General features: G+C 41.1%; 1 protein-coding gene across 1 annotated transcript; it reads left to right on the top strand.

Moving 5' to 3' along the window:
* Positions 1 to 4,522: 4,522 nt before the first annotated feature.
* Positions 4,523 to 10,321, top strand: LOC133018901 (glutaredoxin domain-containing cysteine-rich protein 2). The gene is made up of 5 exons (XM_061085226.1): positions 4,523 to 4,582; positions 4,914 to 5,094; positions 6,432 to 6,541; positions 8,533 to 8,760; positions 10,148 to 10,321. Exons 1-5 carry the CDS (start codon positions 4,526 to 4,528, stop codon positions 10,319 to 10,321), a joined length of 750 nt encoding a protein of 249 aa, XP_060941209.1. The 5' UTR covers positions 4,523 to 4,525.
* Positions 10,322 to 15,791: the final 5,470 nt, after the last annotated feature.

Raw genomic sequence — 15,791 nt, 5'->3', positions numbered from 1 at the left:
TTACTAACTATAACACACTTATAAGACCAAAATCTGAGGTGCACATCTTTCTTTCTGTCCGTAACCTTCAGAAAAAGGATTTGACATTAGTGTGTCCAGACTTAATTTAAGACAAATATGGTCTTTCGCATTCATATGCAGCTTCATCGCTCCTCTATCGTCTCCTCCTGGTTCTCCCCCTTGTAGGCCCATCCATCTCTAATTCCAGCCTTTCACTTTCTCCCTCTGTCTATCAGTCTTTATCTTGTCTTCCTCTCACGCTCCTCCTCCCCTCTGCCTCTGTCAGCTCCCTGCGCAAGAGAATCAAAAAGTACACGAGTTTGTGCCGAAATTGGCAGAGAGGGAGAGAGAGACGGTGTCGGGTGGTTGTAGTTTTTTGTCTGAAATTGCAAATCTTTTGTCAATTGTTTCACACCAGGTGATCATAACCTCCAAGTCTGCTGACCTTAGGGGGCAGTTCATTGTTATAAAATCCTTGTGCAACACGCAGAGTAATTCCATGTGCCTTAAGGATAGCTGCCGCTACGGAGAAATTGAATCCAGTGTTTGTGACCGATCGCTCTTTCATTGTTGCCTCGAAATAGGTGCTGCTGATATGAGAGTCAGTCGATACCGTTCCCCTTGGGAGGGCGTCAGAAATAATACAAGCAAAATAATGAGTGGAGGTCTTTAAAAAAGTGAGGCTTTCACCTTTCTTTTTTTGGTGCATAGAAGTTTAGAGAGAAAGCGAGAGAGATGAATGGGGAGAAGGAAACAGGAGAGAACAAGAGGCGATACACCACAGAAGGTAGCAAGGACGTGTATGCTTCCTCCGCCCCCTTGCAATGCGACTTTGCCAACTGTTATACACTCCTCCTTAGGGTAATCCTGGAACCTTGGGGGGGAAACAATCAAATTCCACATGCACATGCTCCTATAAACACAACGACTTCTATAATTAACATCCATCGATGCAGGGTAAGGTAGGATGTGGAACTGTAGCTGCAGAGGGTTTGAGGCATAAACAACTGGGATCATGATCTCTAATTGATGTGCACAGGGAAATGCAAAACACAAGTAGATTCAAAATATTTACTGAATATATCACTTACTTTGAGGTCAATATTTCACAACTACATAATAACTGATTTGACCTTGATTTTGACACAGTCAGGAAAGATGCAGTGAACTCCCCTGTACACAGGCAGGCTGAACCAATGGGGCTCAGATGAGTGGTTTTACCAAAAGCTATTTCTCACTGTTTGCAAGTATTGATTAGAAAATGATTATTTGTAGCCCTGGGCTAATCAATCTCAGAATTTACTTCGGCATAATAAACCTTTAAGAAACACTTTTCTTGCAGAGGCTAAAGGAATCAGGAGAAAAGTATTTTACCCAACTTTGAATATTTCTATGAGTGTTTCTATGCTGCAGGTAATATCTGAGCATGTTATCTGGGACAAAAACAAAACAGAACAAACAACAAAAAGTATCCTGGTTCACAGAAGCCCATTTTAATCTGTTGAATGTCTTCACTGGACTTTCCCTTTAAATGTGGAACTCTCTTAGTATAAAAAATATAACTCAACTCCTGGAAATTCATCAGGTATTTGGGTAAAGTTAAGTGAAGAAATATACTTGCATCAATGTCTCTTTAAGCAAAATATAAAAAAAAAGAATACAAAATTCTTAACTCCATCCCTGTAGTCAATGGTTTCTTTGCCTCATTCATCAATTAGAACCATATTGATAGTTATAACATATACTTACAGCCAATTGAGCATTCCATTTGTTTTTATTAACCCTTCTGCATGTGATGTTTCAGTTGGTTTAAGAATATGTTTGAATTGCAACCGTTTTACATGAACTTTTAATGTTCACTTCCTCACATGGAGATGAAAAGTGGCAGCGTGTTGTTCGGTGCACTAAACATATGGTTACGTGGGATTTGATTCTATCTCCACATGACGTGGACAGCTATAGCTCTCTGTTGCCTTCATTATATTAAAAATGATTTATTCTGATGTGTGCTTGATGCTTAATTAAAACTCTTTGGACGTGACCCTCAATTTAATAAGTACTGGAAAGAAGTAAACAAGAGAGAAGTTTTGTTGACAAATATAGAGGAGCAGCCTGATAATACTTGGTTTACAGAATAGGAGTTTTAATTCCAATTTATATATCCACAATATGTGCAGACTTCAATTAACACATCTTAATGTCTTAATTTATCTAAAATCTATGACCAAAACTATCATTTCAATGTTTTGATCCGTGCCATGAGAGCAGTGAACATGGATGAGGGTAAGATCGCCAGCAGAGATCTTGCACTGTACCCGAGTGGTGTTGCTCAAATTGCATAACGTATTACGGAGGATAATGGGGATGCTAAAATGTACATGAGCTGTTAATGTGGCGACAGAGACTTATTTACTGTCGTAATCATTTGGACTGAAAGCACCGAAGAATCCTGAGGCTTTAAACGAATCCTCCACTGTGATGCCCCCAAAACAATTTCTCACATGAGTGGCCACACTTGCTTGTTCTGCAATCTGATTAAGCTGACTCTCGTTCAGAGGAGAGACAAGAGCCCGCCTCTGTTTTCTTGCCGCTCTCTCTCTCTCTCTCTCTCTCTCTCTCTCTCTCTCTCTCTCTCTCTCTCTCTCTCTCTCTCTCTCTCTCTCTCTCCACTCTTTTCTCCTTCTTAAGACATCCATTCACCCTCATATTTATCTCGACATACGTGTTAATGGCGTCCATTAGTGTTTATTCTATGAAATGGTGGAAAAACAGTCACTGCCATCAGCGCAATCTAAACATGGATGAGGAAACCTTCTGAAAACGGTTGTATTAAACTAAATCAAATATGTGTCCATTTAAAGATTGAATATTTACACAGGGTCCAACATGTGCTGCCTTAAGAAAGAGACGCAGACTTCAACTTTACAACTGGGACTAACAGATGTGACCAAACTCTCTAATTAGCCTTTGAACTGCTGATCAAATTATGCATAAAAGGATGATGACAGCATGAATCATACCCCTGTGGCTCGAATAAGAGTGTGGAGAGTCAATTCTGGAAAACGAGAAAGAGCAAAATTAGAGATGCGGGGGATTCTTTTATAAAATAGGCAGGAAATTATTTCTTTTCAAAGGGCCTATGATTAGAATATAATTGCTATATATGGAGTACAATTTCAATCCAACCCAATTTCTGGCACATGTTTGAAATATGTTTTTTTATTCTCGTTTTCCCAAGACACACACGTGTACGTTTTCAAGTCTGAGAGCTTCTCATTTAAAATGACCAACATGACAGCACCAAACCCTTTTCTTCCTTCCACTGTGTTAAATGCATGGTAACCCTTTCTATTAGTCACACTAAGTAGTAGGTAATTGCGAGTTAAACACAGAATAAAGATATGTAATTTACCAAATAATTAAGGCCATAACACTCGGCAGGAAAACACTTAGTGCACAGTGATTTAGTTAAAAACACTAATTGTGACTCATCAGTTCAAGTAATTACACCACAGGATTATAACGGAGGAAGAAGTTTCTGAAGTGTAAATGTTATGCTTTCCAGGTTTTTTGTGCAGGTTACATATTTTGATACCCAGTAAGTGTTTCAATCTATTTTTTCCGACTTGGTCGAATTGCTTGAGGCAGCGCTCAGACGTCGATTCACGCGAATTTGATTGGGTTCATTTCAGTTTCCCGTCTGAAGGGTAGTAACCCGTGTTTTGTCTGTATGTTCTAAAGGATTTGCATGATTAATATTTAAGTCTGTTTCATCTCTGTGAATAGTGTTGGATTCTAGACCAGCTCCCAAGGTTTATTGTCTGGATTTTATTCTCGGGTTAATCTCAGGTGTCAGAAAAACCTCATTATTGTGACGTTTTGCGAGATCCACCCTGAATTGGACTCTTTAGGTTTTACCATCAGAGACAAAAACACACACAAACACACGTATAAACAATAGAAAGAAAACACTATAAAGGCAAAGTGTTATTTCAGTCTGATGCAACTCTCATCAAACGTCATGTTGACTTTTCAACGCTGAGGTGCTCGGCCCCGGACCAGTGACAGGCGGTTTTACAGCTACTAGACAAGTCCCACTCACACAGTCACAGCCTCTTTCACTCGACACTACACACCCACACTCTGTGCTCCACAAGCTCCAACTAGGGTCTATTCTGGTGATCATAATTATTTGATGACAGAGCTTCTGGTTTCTCAACCAATCCTTTTGTACACATGATCTAGCCGTGAATAATTCAGCACGGGGAGCTGGAAAGGTGGGTCCCTGGAAACAGCAGGTAGAGACAAACCCAGGAGGCAGGACGCACGAGGAGAAAAGCTGCGTCGTCCGCCCACGCCTCACAAACAGCTCTGAGTCGGGAGAACTATTTCAATCGTTCCATCTTTACATTGTTTCATCATGTAAGGCAGCCCGGTGTCCACCTGAGGTCAATTCGACCGATGTCAGGAGCTTCTTGGACGGACTGACGCTCTCTGGATCCGTCCAACTCCTCACTCAGCCACCATGGAGGAACTCCAGAGAAAACTTAACCAGCGCTATGAAGGCACCAAGCCCAGAAAGGTGAGTTATTTATGGTACGACTCTCAACTCTGTGGGTTTTGAAGTACTTTGAGTAGAAGACATATTGAGGTCATTTCAGATACTGAGCGTTCCGCAAAGATATTTTTCTGCATTTGTTTGGTTATCAGCAGCAGATCAGCTTTGAGGGAGTGAAGCAGGATTTCAGCTTGCATGTTGACTTGCTGCTGATATTTGTGCGCTCTTCTCTCTTGTCTGATCAAACAAGACTTTTCTTCTTCTCCAAAATCTTCTATGTCTTTGCTCGCACGCTTTGCAAATCAGTCACACGGTAAGTAACTTGTCAGTGCGTCTCTCCATCTCCAAACCACAGGTGAGATTCAAGCTGGCGTCGTCCTACAGTGGTCGCGTGCTGAAGCATGTGTATGAGGACGGCCAGGAGCTGGACAGTCCCGAGGAGAAATACCCGCACAGCTTCGTCCACAGGAAGATCCCCAGCCACCTGGAGATGGAGCAGCTCTGTGGGTTCCAGGACGCTCAGGGGGAGCAGAAGGGTGGGTTTTTAATTAATTGAAATGATTTGGCCATGTTTGCCTTAACAGGTTTTTTGCTTTTCTTGTAATGAAATAACTGGGAATTCAGCGCTTCATCTTTAGGACTAATAATGATTTAAGTGTGGCAGCAATCTGGTGGTTACCAATAGAAAGCTACAGCAGCCCGATGATTTGCACTTGCACATAACACAATTGTTATGTTATTTCCAGTATTTATTCTGTTGGAGCAGGGTCAGAGTCAGGGTTAAGGAACAAGTTGAGTTTATTAAGTTGTCCCTGAATCAATTATTTGTGCTGCAGAAAGAATGAAACCACGAAAAATCGGAGAAACATACAACATTTACACAAGTTCTCACCCTAACCCTCAAAACAATGGCTTACCAGACACAGTTATAATAGAAAAATAAAATTAACTGCAATTCACTGCTAATAAAAACATTAATATTTGTCATTATCCTCAACTACAGCCTGCAGCAGTTACTTTATTTCCCCCGGCCAACAGTGCTCAAGTGTTTAAGGATCATAGCAAGATAAGGATTGGTACGATATTTGCACTACAGTGAAAAAAGAGTAAGCAATTTACCTTAAGTAAAAACTGAACTGACCCTGAGGTGCAAAGGTCATTCAAATCCATTGTTTTAGCAGTTAATGGGTCTGTGCAAGAAATTATAGCTGCACACACCAGAGCAGATCGATGAAACTGTGACCTTGTAATACAACCAATTTCAAAAATGAAATGAAAAATAGCAATTGAGCCATTTTTGTCAGGTAATATAGTTTATTTTCATGTTTCTAACTCAATGTACTTCTTAGAAATGATTTCCTTTGCAGCAGAGAGTTAAAAAAAGTGAATGAAAGTTAATCTGAGACTAATTCAGTTACCTGCTCAGCTCAGAGGTAGCCAGGCTCTGTCCAAAGCTAACATATCCATGCTACATCTAGTTTGCCTGCCTATGAAAGAAGTGTAAAAATGACAGTAATCCATTTGATAACTGCTTTGTTGAACTATTTATTGGCCGGGAGCTCTAACTTTTCTGGTGGCCTCGCAAAAAGGATCCCTGCAATTTAAGTTTGTTGGTGGAGCTATAAAATATATTGTATTGTTTCATGTTTATGGTTAGAATTCACAAAAACTGAAAAGTGGAGCTATGGTTAGACTATAATGCTGCATAGGCAAACTCAGGCTGTGTGGTCACACCTGGTCATGTTGAGTCTTCCAGCTTATGATTGTTACAAAACAAAAAAGCACATCTGTGTGTTACATAAACGCTCGTGGCTGAAACCATCTTAACTATAGTTCTCCATCTGTCCTGACAACATGTTTCCTTCTGTACCAGCGGACTATCCTCCAACCGGGCTCATTGCCCAGAGAATCAACGTGTACAGAGGAGTGGGAGGATACAAGCCGACCGTCGGCCTGACAGAGGAAGCGGAGGGAGATGCAAAAGTAAGCAAAGCTTCTTAGCTCCAGTTTTGGATTTTGGTATCAAGGTGAGAGTCGGATTAGATTTCACATTTGCAGTGTCACTATTTGTCTGCCCTGATGTCAAACGTCTCTCTTAATTGTCTAGATCCAATCTCCGGTGCACTTTAAATGACCTAGAATGAAAAATAATGAGATTTTGCAGAGTTTTAATTAAGTTGTCCAGGGTGGCAACGGTTTACTTTACAGTGATCTTTAAGACAGCATTAGCATCTCAATGGCACTTGGGGACTGCAGGCAGGAGTCGCGGTTATCGTTCCAGGATAAAAGAGAGCAGCTAACCTTTCCCGTGGATCTCTTATCGTTTGAAAGGAGCTCTCGTTTTGACTGCTGTGGAAGATTTATGACGCCTGCGCCTTTTGTCTGTGAACATCCTGTCATCTGCAGATCATCATCGACTCGTAGATCTGTTTTACAAACAGGCCCATGTGCAATAAATAAACAGACACAGATAATTCAGTCATACGTGATATATTTTCACTATTAATCTCTGTAATACCCTATTATTGGTGTATTACATTATGACTATGCAGCATTTCTTTGCATTCTTGCATAGTGGGAAGTAAAATAAGAAAGAATGATAGCTCCCTGGAGGAGTCACTATTTCCTTTTTTATACTTGACAGAACAACAGAACTCTTCATATGCTGAAAATCAAAGAGACACACAGCACATGTACTATCGTCAGCCAACACAAAGACATTTAATGAGGAATTCATAGTTGGATCAGAACAAGGCTTAAAACAGATGATGACAATCCTTGGCTAATTATTTTATTATATAGGACACGCTGGTCCTTTGTACATTCACCATCTTGTCCTATATGACAGCAAGCAGCACCAATTGCACACTTAAAGTGGAACAACCACAGCGACAGGAAGAAGCCTGTTTTTACTGAGCTGTTGAGGCAGTGGCTTCAGAGTGACAGGATGAGAGGGAGGTCAGGTACATTGGCTGCTGGCCTAGTGTCAGTTTCCCAACCGAGGTCGCATTTATCAGCGGAAGACAGCAATCTGGATGTAGTTTGTGCTTGTAAGGGCATTATTTAAAGGATGGTGCAGTGGTCTGAGAGGTGCAGCCTGTACTGTACACTGTCTAATGAGTTTTCTGTCTGTTTTATGATGGGAGATTATACAGAAAAAAAGCAGCTCTCCATCAGGTTATGTCAAATACTGTAAAGCAGATGTAGGATTTGTGACCAAGGAAGCACTGGATTTAGTTCAAGAGGCTTGTGCTCTGGTGTGACATCAATCAGTACTGAATATTATATGTATAACCTTTAAAGAAATTTGTCTTATACAATAACAATAAAGGTTTTGATATTCTGTTCTATTCTATTTTCATGAAAAAGTAACCAGTGATGTGCGTATTTCATCTTTTCGGTTGATGTTCAGATTTCCAAATTTCTCCCCCATCCCTTCTCACCCATAGATACAGAATTACAATAATACATTTTCATAGGCACCACAGGTTGTTTATATGAATTGATCTCTGACATTTTCTGTTTCATTCAGTCTCAAGTGTTGGACTTTGGCAAGATCATCATCTACAAATTGACCAAACTCTGGAAATTTCACTGGATATTTTCCAGAGGGGCTGTATATTAAAAGGCAAACTTTACCCTAGAATGAGCCTTTATATTTAAATACTTTATATTTACATTGGGGGCGGGTCCTCTCTACAGAGGCCGCCATGTTTTGAACAGCTAGACAAACTAAACACCTTATGAGTTTTTATGATAACAGAAGGCTTTTAACAGGTTCTCCTTCATGTTTGGAAGGGGAGGGTGAGGTGAGGGGTGTTCAGCTGCATTTCATCTTTTCGGTTGATGTTCAGATTTCCAAATTTCTCCCCCATCCCTTCTCACCCATAGATACAGAATTACAATAATACATTTTCACAGGCACCACAGGTTGTTTATATGAACTGATCTCTGACATTTTCTGTTTCCTTCAGTCTCAAGTGTTGGACTTTGGCAAGATCATCATCTACACCAGCAATCTGCGCATCATCAGAGCGCCACCGCGGACCCCTGAAGCACCGCGGCAGCAGATCGAGCCCCGTGTGGACATGGAGGGACGCCCTAAGGCCAGGGAGAGGACGAGCAGGAGGAGAGCCAAGTCTCCTCGTGCGCAAGACGGGAAGGAGACAGAGCAGAGACAGATCAGTAACACGGAGACCAAGGTAATGGTCCTTGGCTAAATTATTCGCAGTGGTGTGGTTAGGTTTTTATCACCCCATTTCTGTTCCTAGATATTCTCGCCATGTCCTTCTCCTCCTCTCGTTTTCATTCTTCATGTGCGTCTTGTCATTCTTTATCCACCTTGAGAGAATAAGCGCTGGATCGTCTGTGCAGTTGTATTCTTGTAATTCAAAATCTGTTCCCACTCATCCCACAATCTCCTCTGCGTTTCCTTGAAACTGCCACCTTATTTGTACTCCCATTATTTCCTTCTCCTCACGGCCCCCTCCTGCTGCAGCCACCATTGTCCTAGTGTTATCTATCAACTGTGAACAGATACTGATGAGTCCACAGTTTTGCTCTGCCCTTGCAGCATTTGCCTGCCACTTACCAGCCCACAAGGATCCCCTCCCTCCTTCCTCCTTGGATGATTACTGCTCTCCTCCTCGTCTTTACTCCCTCCATCCTTCTCTCACCTTCTTCTTGTTATTTTCTCATTTTCTCTGCCACAAGAAAAAAAAAGTTAATCCTCAGCTTTTGTTCCATCACTTGGCAATCACCTCTCTCTCCCTCTCTCTCTCCTCGGTAGTCTGTTTTTCATTGTCTTTATGTGTTATAACAGATTTAGATTTGTGCTTTGCATGTGTACAACTAAAACAACCAACAGCTAATATAGTGGTTTAATATGTGTAACCTACACTAATGTAGGTTTAGATGCACTGGAAATTGACCAAACTCTGGATATTTCACTGGATATTTTCCAGAGGGGCTGTATATTAAAAGGCAAACTTTACCCTAGAATGAGCCTTTATATTTAAATACTTTATATTTACATCGGGGGCGGGTCCTCTCTACAGAGGCCGCCATGTTTTGAACAGCTGGACAAACTAAACACCTTATGAGTTTTTATGATAACAGAAGGCTTTTAACAGGTTCTCCTTCATGTTTGGAAGGGGAGGGTGAGGTGAGGGGTGTTCAGCTGCAACATGCAACTTCACCACTAGATGTCACTATATTAAACATGCTGAACCTTTAAGTTTATCAGTTTGGAAATGGGTGCAATGAAAAAAACAATATACTTATATTTAAAACAGTAGTTTATTATGAAGGAAGAAAAACAAGTCAAAAAGTCAACATCTCTGACTTTTTTGAAAGCCAATGAGAATTGAGTATTCAGTTGTGTGACAGTGACATTACAGTTGTGCAGAATCTTTGTAATGTTCGGGTGACACAAAAGTTTACACCCAACTTTCAGTTTCAGCTCAATCTCGATCCTTGCATCCCTCACCCGTCCCCACATCTGGGTCCCTACCCTGCCTCACCTCATGGTTCCCGTCTCTCACTCCTGTTTCCCCCCCTTCTCCTCTAACGCGTTTCTTCTTCCTCCAGGAGGCTGACAGCTGCCAGCATTGTGGCGGCTCGGGCTGCTCTCCCTGCTCCCTGTGTCACGGCAGCAAGCTGTCTATGCTGGCAAACCGCTTCAATGAGTCCATCAGTGATCTGCGGTGCCAAGCCTGCTACCCCCATGGTCTGGAGAGGTGCCAGTCCTGCGCCGGCAAATAGCACCGTTTGGCTGACACCCACATGTGTGAGCGAGTGAGTGACTGAGCGAGTGAGTGATCGGTTCCTCAGAATCGTCTCAGTCCGATCCAAAATGTTCTCGCTGGGGTGTTTTCGATGCACTACTAGGAAACAAAAGCCATCACTGGGGGAAAAAGGGGGAATTGTGCATTGGGCACAAATCATAAATTACATTTACTGTGTGCAGTGAAAAAACGGCTTGCGAAAACACAAACACATAATCACTCTTTTGTTGTCACATTATTTTGCATCTGCAGCCTCATTCCTGATTAAACCTGGCTCCACAACAGAGTTATCATTCTAATTAAAACGATTCAAACATTTCACGTTTCATGTTTTTTTTTCTGCAGCGCTGTTTCTATCGCCCTTCATTCATCAGGAGAGAATACATTTTTTATTTATCCCGACATCACAACACTGCATGACATTTTCTTGAGAAGGAAAAAACAAGGCGCCTAAAGAATATACAGATTGTGAGATGAGCGACACAAAATACGGTTGTTTCATAAATGGCCACAACATTAATGAGGGAGATTTAATGAAAATGTCAGACAATGATGGGAACAAGCACCACTGCCCCGAGGAAGGTGAAACAGAAAAGAGAAAGCTGATGAGGAGACTTTATGGAGAGAAGTTAGAATTCTATGAAAAGAAAACGCATTGCGAGCCTATACCGAATAAATGTTAAAGATATTGATTTTCAATGGAAGATCACTCAGAGTCTCTCTTTGTTGTGTGATAATTACAGATGAGATATGACAGAACAGTAATATCAATGGAAGAAACCCTCTCCACCAACTCAGGAGGGGAAATAAAGGTGATCGTGACAACGTTTTATTTTTATTTAATACTCTCATTCTTCGTTTTTTGTCACTACAACTTGTTTTAAAACTTTATCCAAGCAATTTTGGTATATGAACGAAATAAAAGCTGCTGAATTTACAAAGCTTCTTCATTTACTGTGTCTTAAATCTCTTTCTAAGCCAAATGTTTCCTCTGCTTATTTTATATTGGTTTACAAGGCTGCTTATATGGCTCAGATGGTTTGTGGGCTTTGCTATCTAACACCCCATAATATTATAATATTTTAAATAATATATGATTTGTGAGGCTCATGGTTGTGTAAGTGTTTCATTCAGCATTCATAAGTTAGACTGCATTTACATAAAGGTCAACGCCATGACAGCTCCCGGAAAACAGGCCACATCATCTTGATCGCCCCCTGGTGGCTGGCGGCGGTATACATCATCAATTTATCATAAATGTGAAGCACGTTAAGCACTTTAAATGAATATTTGTGAACGATGGCATCTTAGATCGTTCCCACTGAGGTTTGTTTTTGTTATTTGATGCTATAACAACAGGTTGAAACGCACATGTAACGGGAAAACCTTGATACTGCATCGCCACAATTACTACTTTTCAGAGTTTACCAGGTGATGTCACCCGTATACAGTTTATCTTCTTTTGTACGTTGGGGGGGGGAGTGGAGATGTCGTCCTCTTTATATACAGTCTACACTACTATGGCATCTGATGTTCAGGGCTGTTATCTCAGCAGCATCATAATTCAACAGGCAGCGTCTCTGACTCCGACGTGTGAAAGTCACTGCTCATACGTTTGATCTGTTTTCACAGTGGGTTGGTTGTGTTGGTTCGTGGAAACTCAATGAAACGAAAAACCGTAAAGACAAAAGGCAACACGTTTTAATTCCTTCTCACTGAATCTCAGTCATTAAACCTCCAATCAGCTGCGATCAAACACAATATTTGGCATCAGGATGAATTCACACGAAATGGGAAATAACATAATTAAATATTGTCGCCTCAGTAGCGAAAGGCTTTAATAGGTTTTCACACGGCTGTTATCATGACCTTCATGTGATTATTCAACTTCTCTGCATTTAAACTAACCTATCATCAGCAAACACGAATGGTCCAAGCACAGCTGTATTATGTGTTGGTTATTTCCTGTGCAGATGTGGGAAGGTGGAGCTCATGCTTTTCCTTTATGGAAAAATAAAAAAGTTTTTTTTGATATGCCTACCTGCTCTGTAATCAGATATCAACTGCAATGAGCCGTAGGACATTTCATGGTGGCTGCTGAAATGGCTTTTTTTTGTCACTATCCTTATGCTGCGAGGCAAAGATGATCAATCCATATCAGTGTTAGCAGCGGGGTAGCAATGGCCACCCCCTCTGAGATGTCAGTGGCCGAAAACTCAAACCAGAGCAAGCCCCTAATACCATTACAACCCACTATCCCTGCCCCTATACTCCCATCTTTGTTCTGGCATTCCCATTAGCTTTTGTCATATTACGTTAGCTTCACACGGTTAAAGAGCCAAATATATCGCTTATCAGCAGCCTGCTCCAAAAGCCCCATCAGCAATCAAGCACTTGTAATTTCTGGGATGACGAGAGAAGCCTGAAACTCCAGGCCCCCTCTTTCCTCTCTGTACTGAAGTTCTGACTGCACTGCTTCAAAAATCTGCCACACACGCCGAAGTTAAAACTTGTCACTTCAGCTCCCTTAGTCTCACTGAGTGTTCTGCATGGGGACTGCAGGTGTTCTAAATACTGCAGGTGTGTGTTACCAAGGTAACTGGAAATTAGACAAATGGAGAAATAATTATCAGAGAAACGAAGATCACACACGTTGTTGTAATTGGTAGTTTTGTGCAAATACAATAAATTAAACAGTGCATCTGTACAGTGGATTATAACTCCCATCAGGATGAGCCACACACTGTATATCAAAGATGGACGACATGACAACTCCCCAAAAGTGTCCTCTGGTGGCTGGCTACAGAATGGGTTATAACCTTGCCTCCTCCATGTTAACCGACGGGACATGGACCTAACCAAAAAGTTAAATTATATATTCAATATTTATATTTTTTCTCATATAAAGAAAATCTTATCTCAATGTTGTCCTTTCAATTTTTTGATTTTAATTAGTTATTTGATGCCCAAAAAATGGGATGAAACGATTGACAGCTGAGAGACAGACGATATGATGTCATCAGTGCATTACAGCGCCCGTTTCCAGGATATTTTAAATCAATGTTTGTAAAGTGGGAGGAAGTGGAAGAGGCAATTTTGTGACACATAAGGCAAATGACCGGAATGGAAAAATACTTTAATATTTTATAAGAGGGATACAACTTACAAGCTTTAAAATATCATCTCATCTTATCTTATTTCGTCACATGTCAACATCTTCAAAATCCAATAAATGTGGTTTTTAAAAAGAGTAGGTTTACCATTTGGTTTCAATTTTAAAATCCTCATTGACCCCCAGTGGGAGACGGGACAGGGAGCAAATGAATCCCAACCTCTTTTCGGCCTCATCCTCTCTTTAAAAACAATGTATCTCAGTGCACCTATAAAATAAAGAGTTTGGTGTAATAAACTTTAAGAGTTTTAATAGAGACAGTGGATACTTTCTCATTTACTATTCATCTCCGTCTGTATTTGTGCTCACTTACAATGTGTTTCATTTGACAAACAGCCTGAGTCTGCAGTGCTTTGATGATGTTAATACCTCTTTGCTTGTAACATGGAGCTCTTGACCCACACACATTAAACAGTCCTTAAAAGCAACACAACAACAATCCTGCAGGCTTCACTGATTAATCCACTGGCTTCTGTTTGCTGTATTTCAGTGGGTGGACACGCACTCCCACACATGTATAAACCAATATATATCCTTGTGATACAGTACAGAACATTACATAAAATAGTAATTGTAAGAGATTGCCATTACCGAATAATGCCCTGTTTAATCACAGCAGCAAATAAAACAATGGCGTACGAATGCAGAGGGAACCATCCCCCCCAGTGGCAGCGTTATCATTTATAATGCTTTGTAGATGTATCTGTGATCTCCTAGAGCCCATTTGCAATATACAACACAGGAAGCAGACTGGGAGCAGACCGTGCACATTAATCATCTGACTCTCATACGAGAATATTACACAGTGTTGGGAAGTAAGAGCCACATTTCATTTTCGAGCACTTTAGCTTTTCTCTGTTTGGTTAGTGCTGATCATTCTGTCCTGCTGCCTGTGTCGTTTATGTAACTCACTCCATCTCTTAGCTTTTATATATCAACACAAATATACTCTCATTATAATGGATGAGTGTAGCATATAAAATGTATATTGCTAATAATACAAATGTTGGAATCAGTCTGCACACCTTTGTCAAGAAATGTAAAGGTTGAGCATCTTTGCATTGTTTAGATCATAGAATGTGTATAAAGCCAAATGAGCTTGATCACCACCTGGTGGCTGGCTGAAGTAAAGCTGATGAATCCTGCCTCCTCCATGTTAGTGGATGGGACATGGACCAACAAAAAGTCAAAGCACAGCGTAAATATTTCTTTCACAAAGTCATTGTAGGTGTCACTTACCATGCCCGGTAAGTTTGGTTTTAATTACTTATTTGATGCCATATAAAAAGTTGTGATTGACAGGACTGACGCGCGGTTGGTCGATCGCACATGCATCAATAACGCCTCACAACTGCGTTTGAATCCCATAATCACTAGCTGCACAGACTCTGGCTCCAGATGGCAGCGTTCTTATCTGGGATACTTTGGCTTCATGTCTGGGTAGTGGGAGTTAGTGGAGACGCATAGACCATCTCTATATACAGTCCATGGCTTAGACACATTACGTGACTTTTCCCTTAGGTTGCAGCCGGGAGGCCGTTGAGTGATTAGAGAGACTGTCCTTCGGCGGACGGATCAGACCTAAAGCCTCCGTCCCAGCAAGCATCAACCCTCCTGAAGCATCGTTCGGGCAAAAACACTGAACTCACCTCCAGCTCCTATGAGCTGATCTGCGCCTCTGACCTCTCTTGGGAGGGAGGAGGTGCAAACGAATATGGTAACCTCCTACCTGCCTTCAGATTTAATTAATAACTGGGGCGTCAAGGGTTCACATGCATATATCGGCCACAAGGTCAGTTATCAGGGCTGTTTTTCCCTTGTGCTTATCAAGATCCTCTAATTGTGTTTTTATTGTGTTCACTCTCGCAATGTAGTGAAACACTGTTTATTCTGACCTTCAGCTCCACGTTTGCAATTAGGTGGTTTATTTTTGTATCATCTACAATATTGGTCCAGTTGTTTACTTGAAGAAATAGGGTTCAGTGTGGTCTCAAAATAACCAGTGCACTTTAGCCACTGCACATTCAAACGTGTGTTTTTCACAGGAGAAAACAACACGGTACGTATCATGAATTCAAATAGATCTGTGGTTTCGAGAATGTTTCACATGTGATACGTTCACGACACTTTCCTGTTCTCACACGTCCATTATGTAAGAAGACACGTGTAAGTTCGGCCTCTGATGTTCTCTTCCTTTGGGGTGTTGGCTTTCTAACTCGTGCTATAATTGTACCTGCTGCATTATGGATGCTGGGGTCACACCTTGTAACAGCAA

This window comes from Limanda limanda, chromosome 14 (genome assembly GCF_963576545.1).
Source record: "Limanda limanda chromosome 14, fLimLim1.1, whole genome shotgun sequence".
In the NCBI taxonomy this organism is placed as follows: Eukaryota; Metazoa; Chordata; class Actinopteri; order Pleuronectiformes; family Pleuronectidae; genus Limanda; species Limanda limanda.
Note: the sequence above shows the minus strand (reverse complement) of the source record. Positions and strands in the feature narration are given on the sequence as shown.

Excerpts from the sequence above, each read along its gene's own strand:
- LOC133018901 (XM_061085226.1), top strand. The coding sequence starts at position 4,526 with ATGGAGGAACTCCAGAGAAAACTTAACCAGCGCTATGAAGGCACCAAG. Across the intron at positions 6,542-8,532 it reads AAGCGGAGGGAGATGCAAAA|TCTCAAGTGTTGGACTTTGG; the intron begins GTAAGCAAAGCT and ends TGTTTCCTTCAG. Across the intron at positions 8,761-10,147 it reads TCAGTAACACGGAGACCAAG|GAGGCTGACAGCTGCCAGCA; the intron begins GTAATGGTCCTT and ends TTCTTCCTCCAG.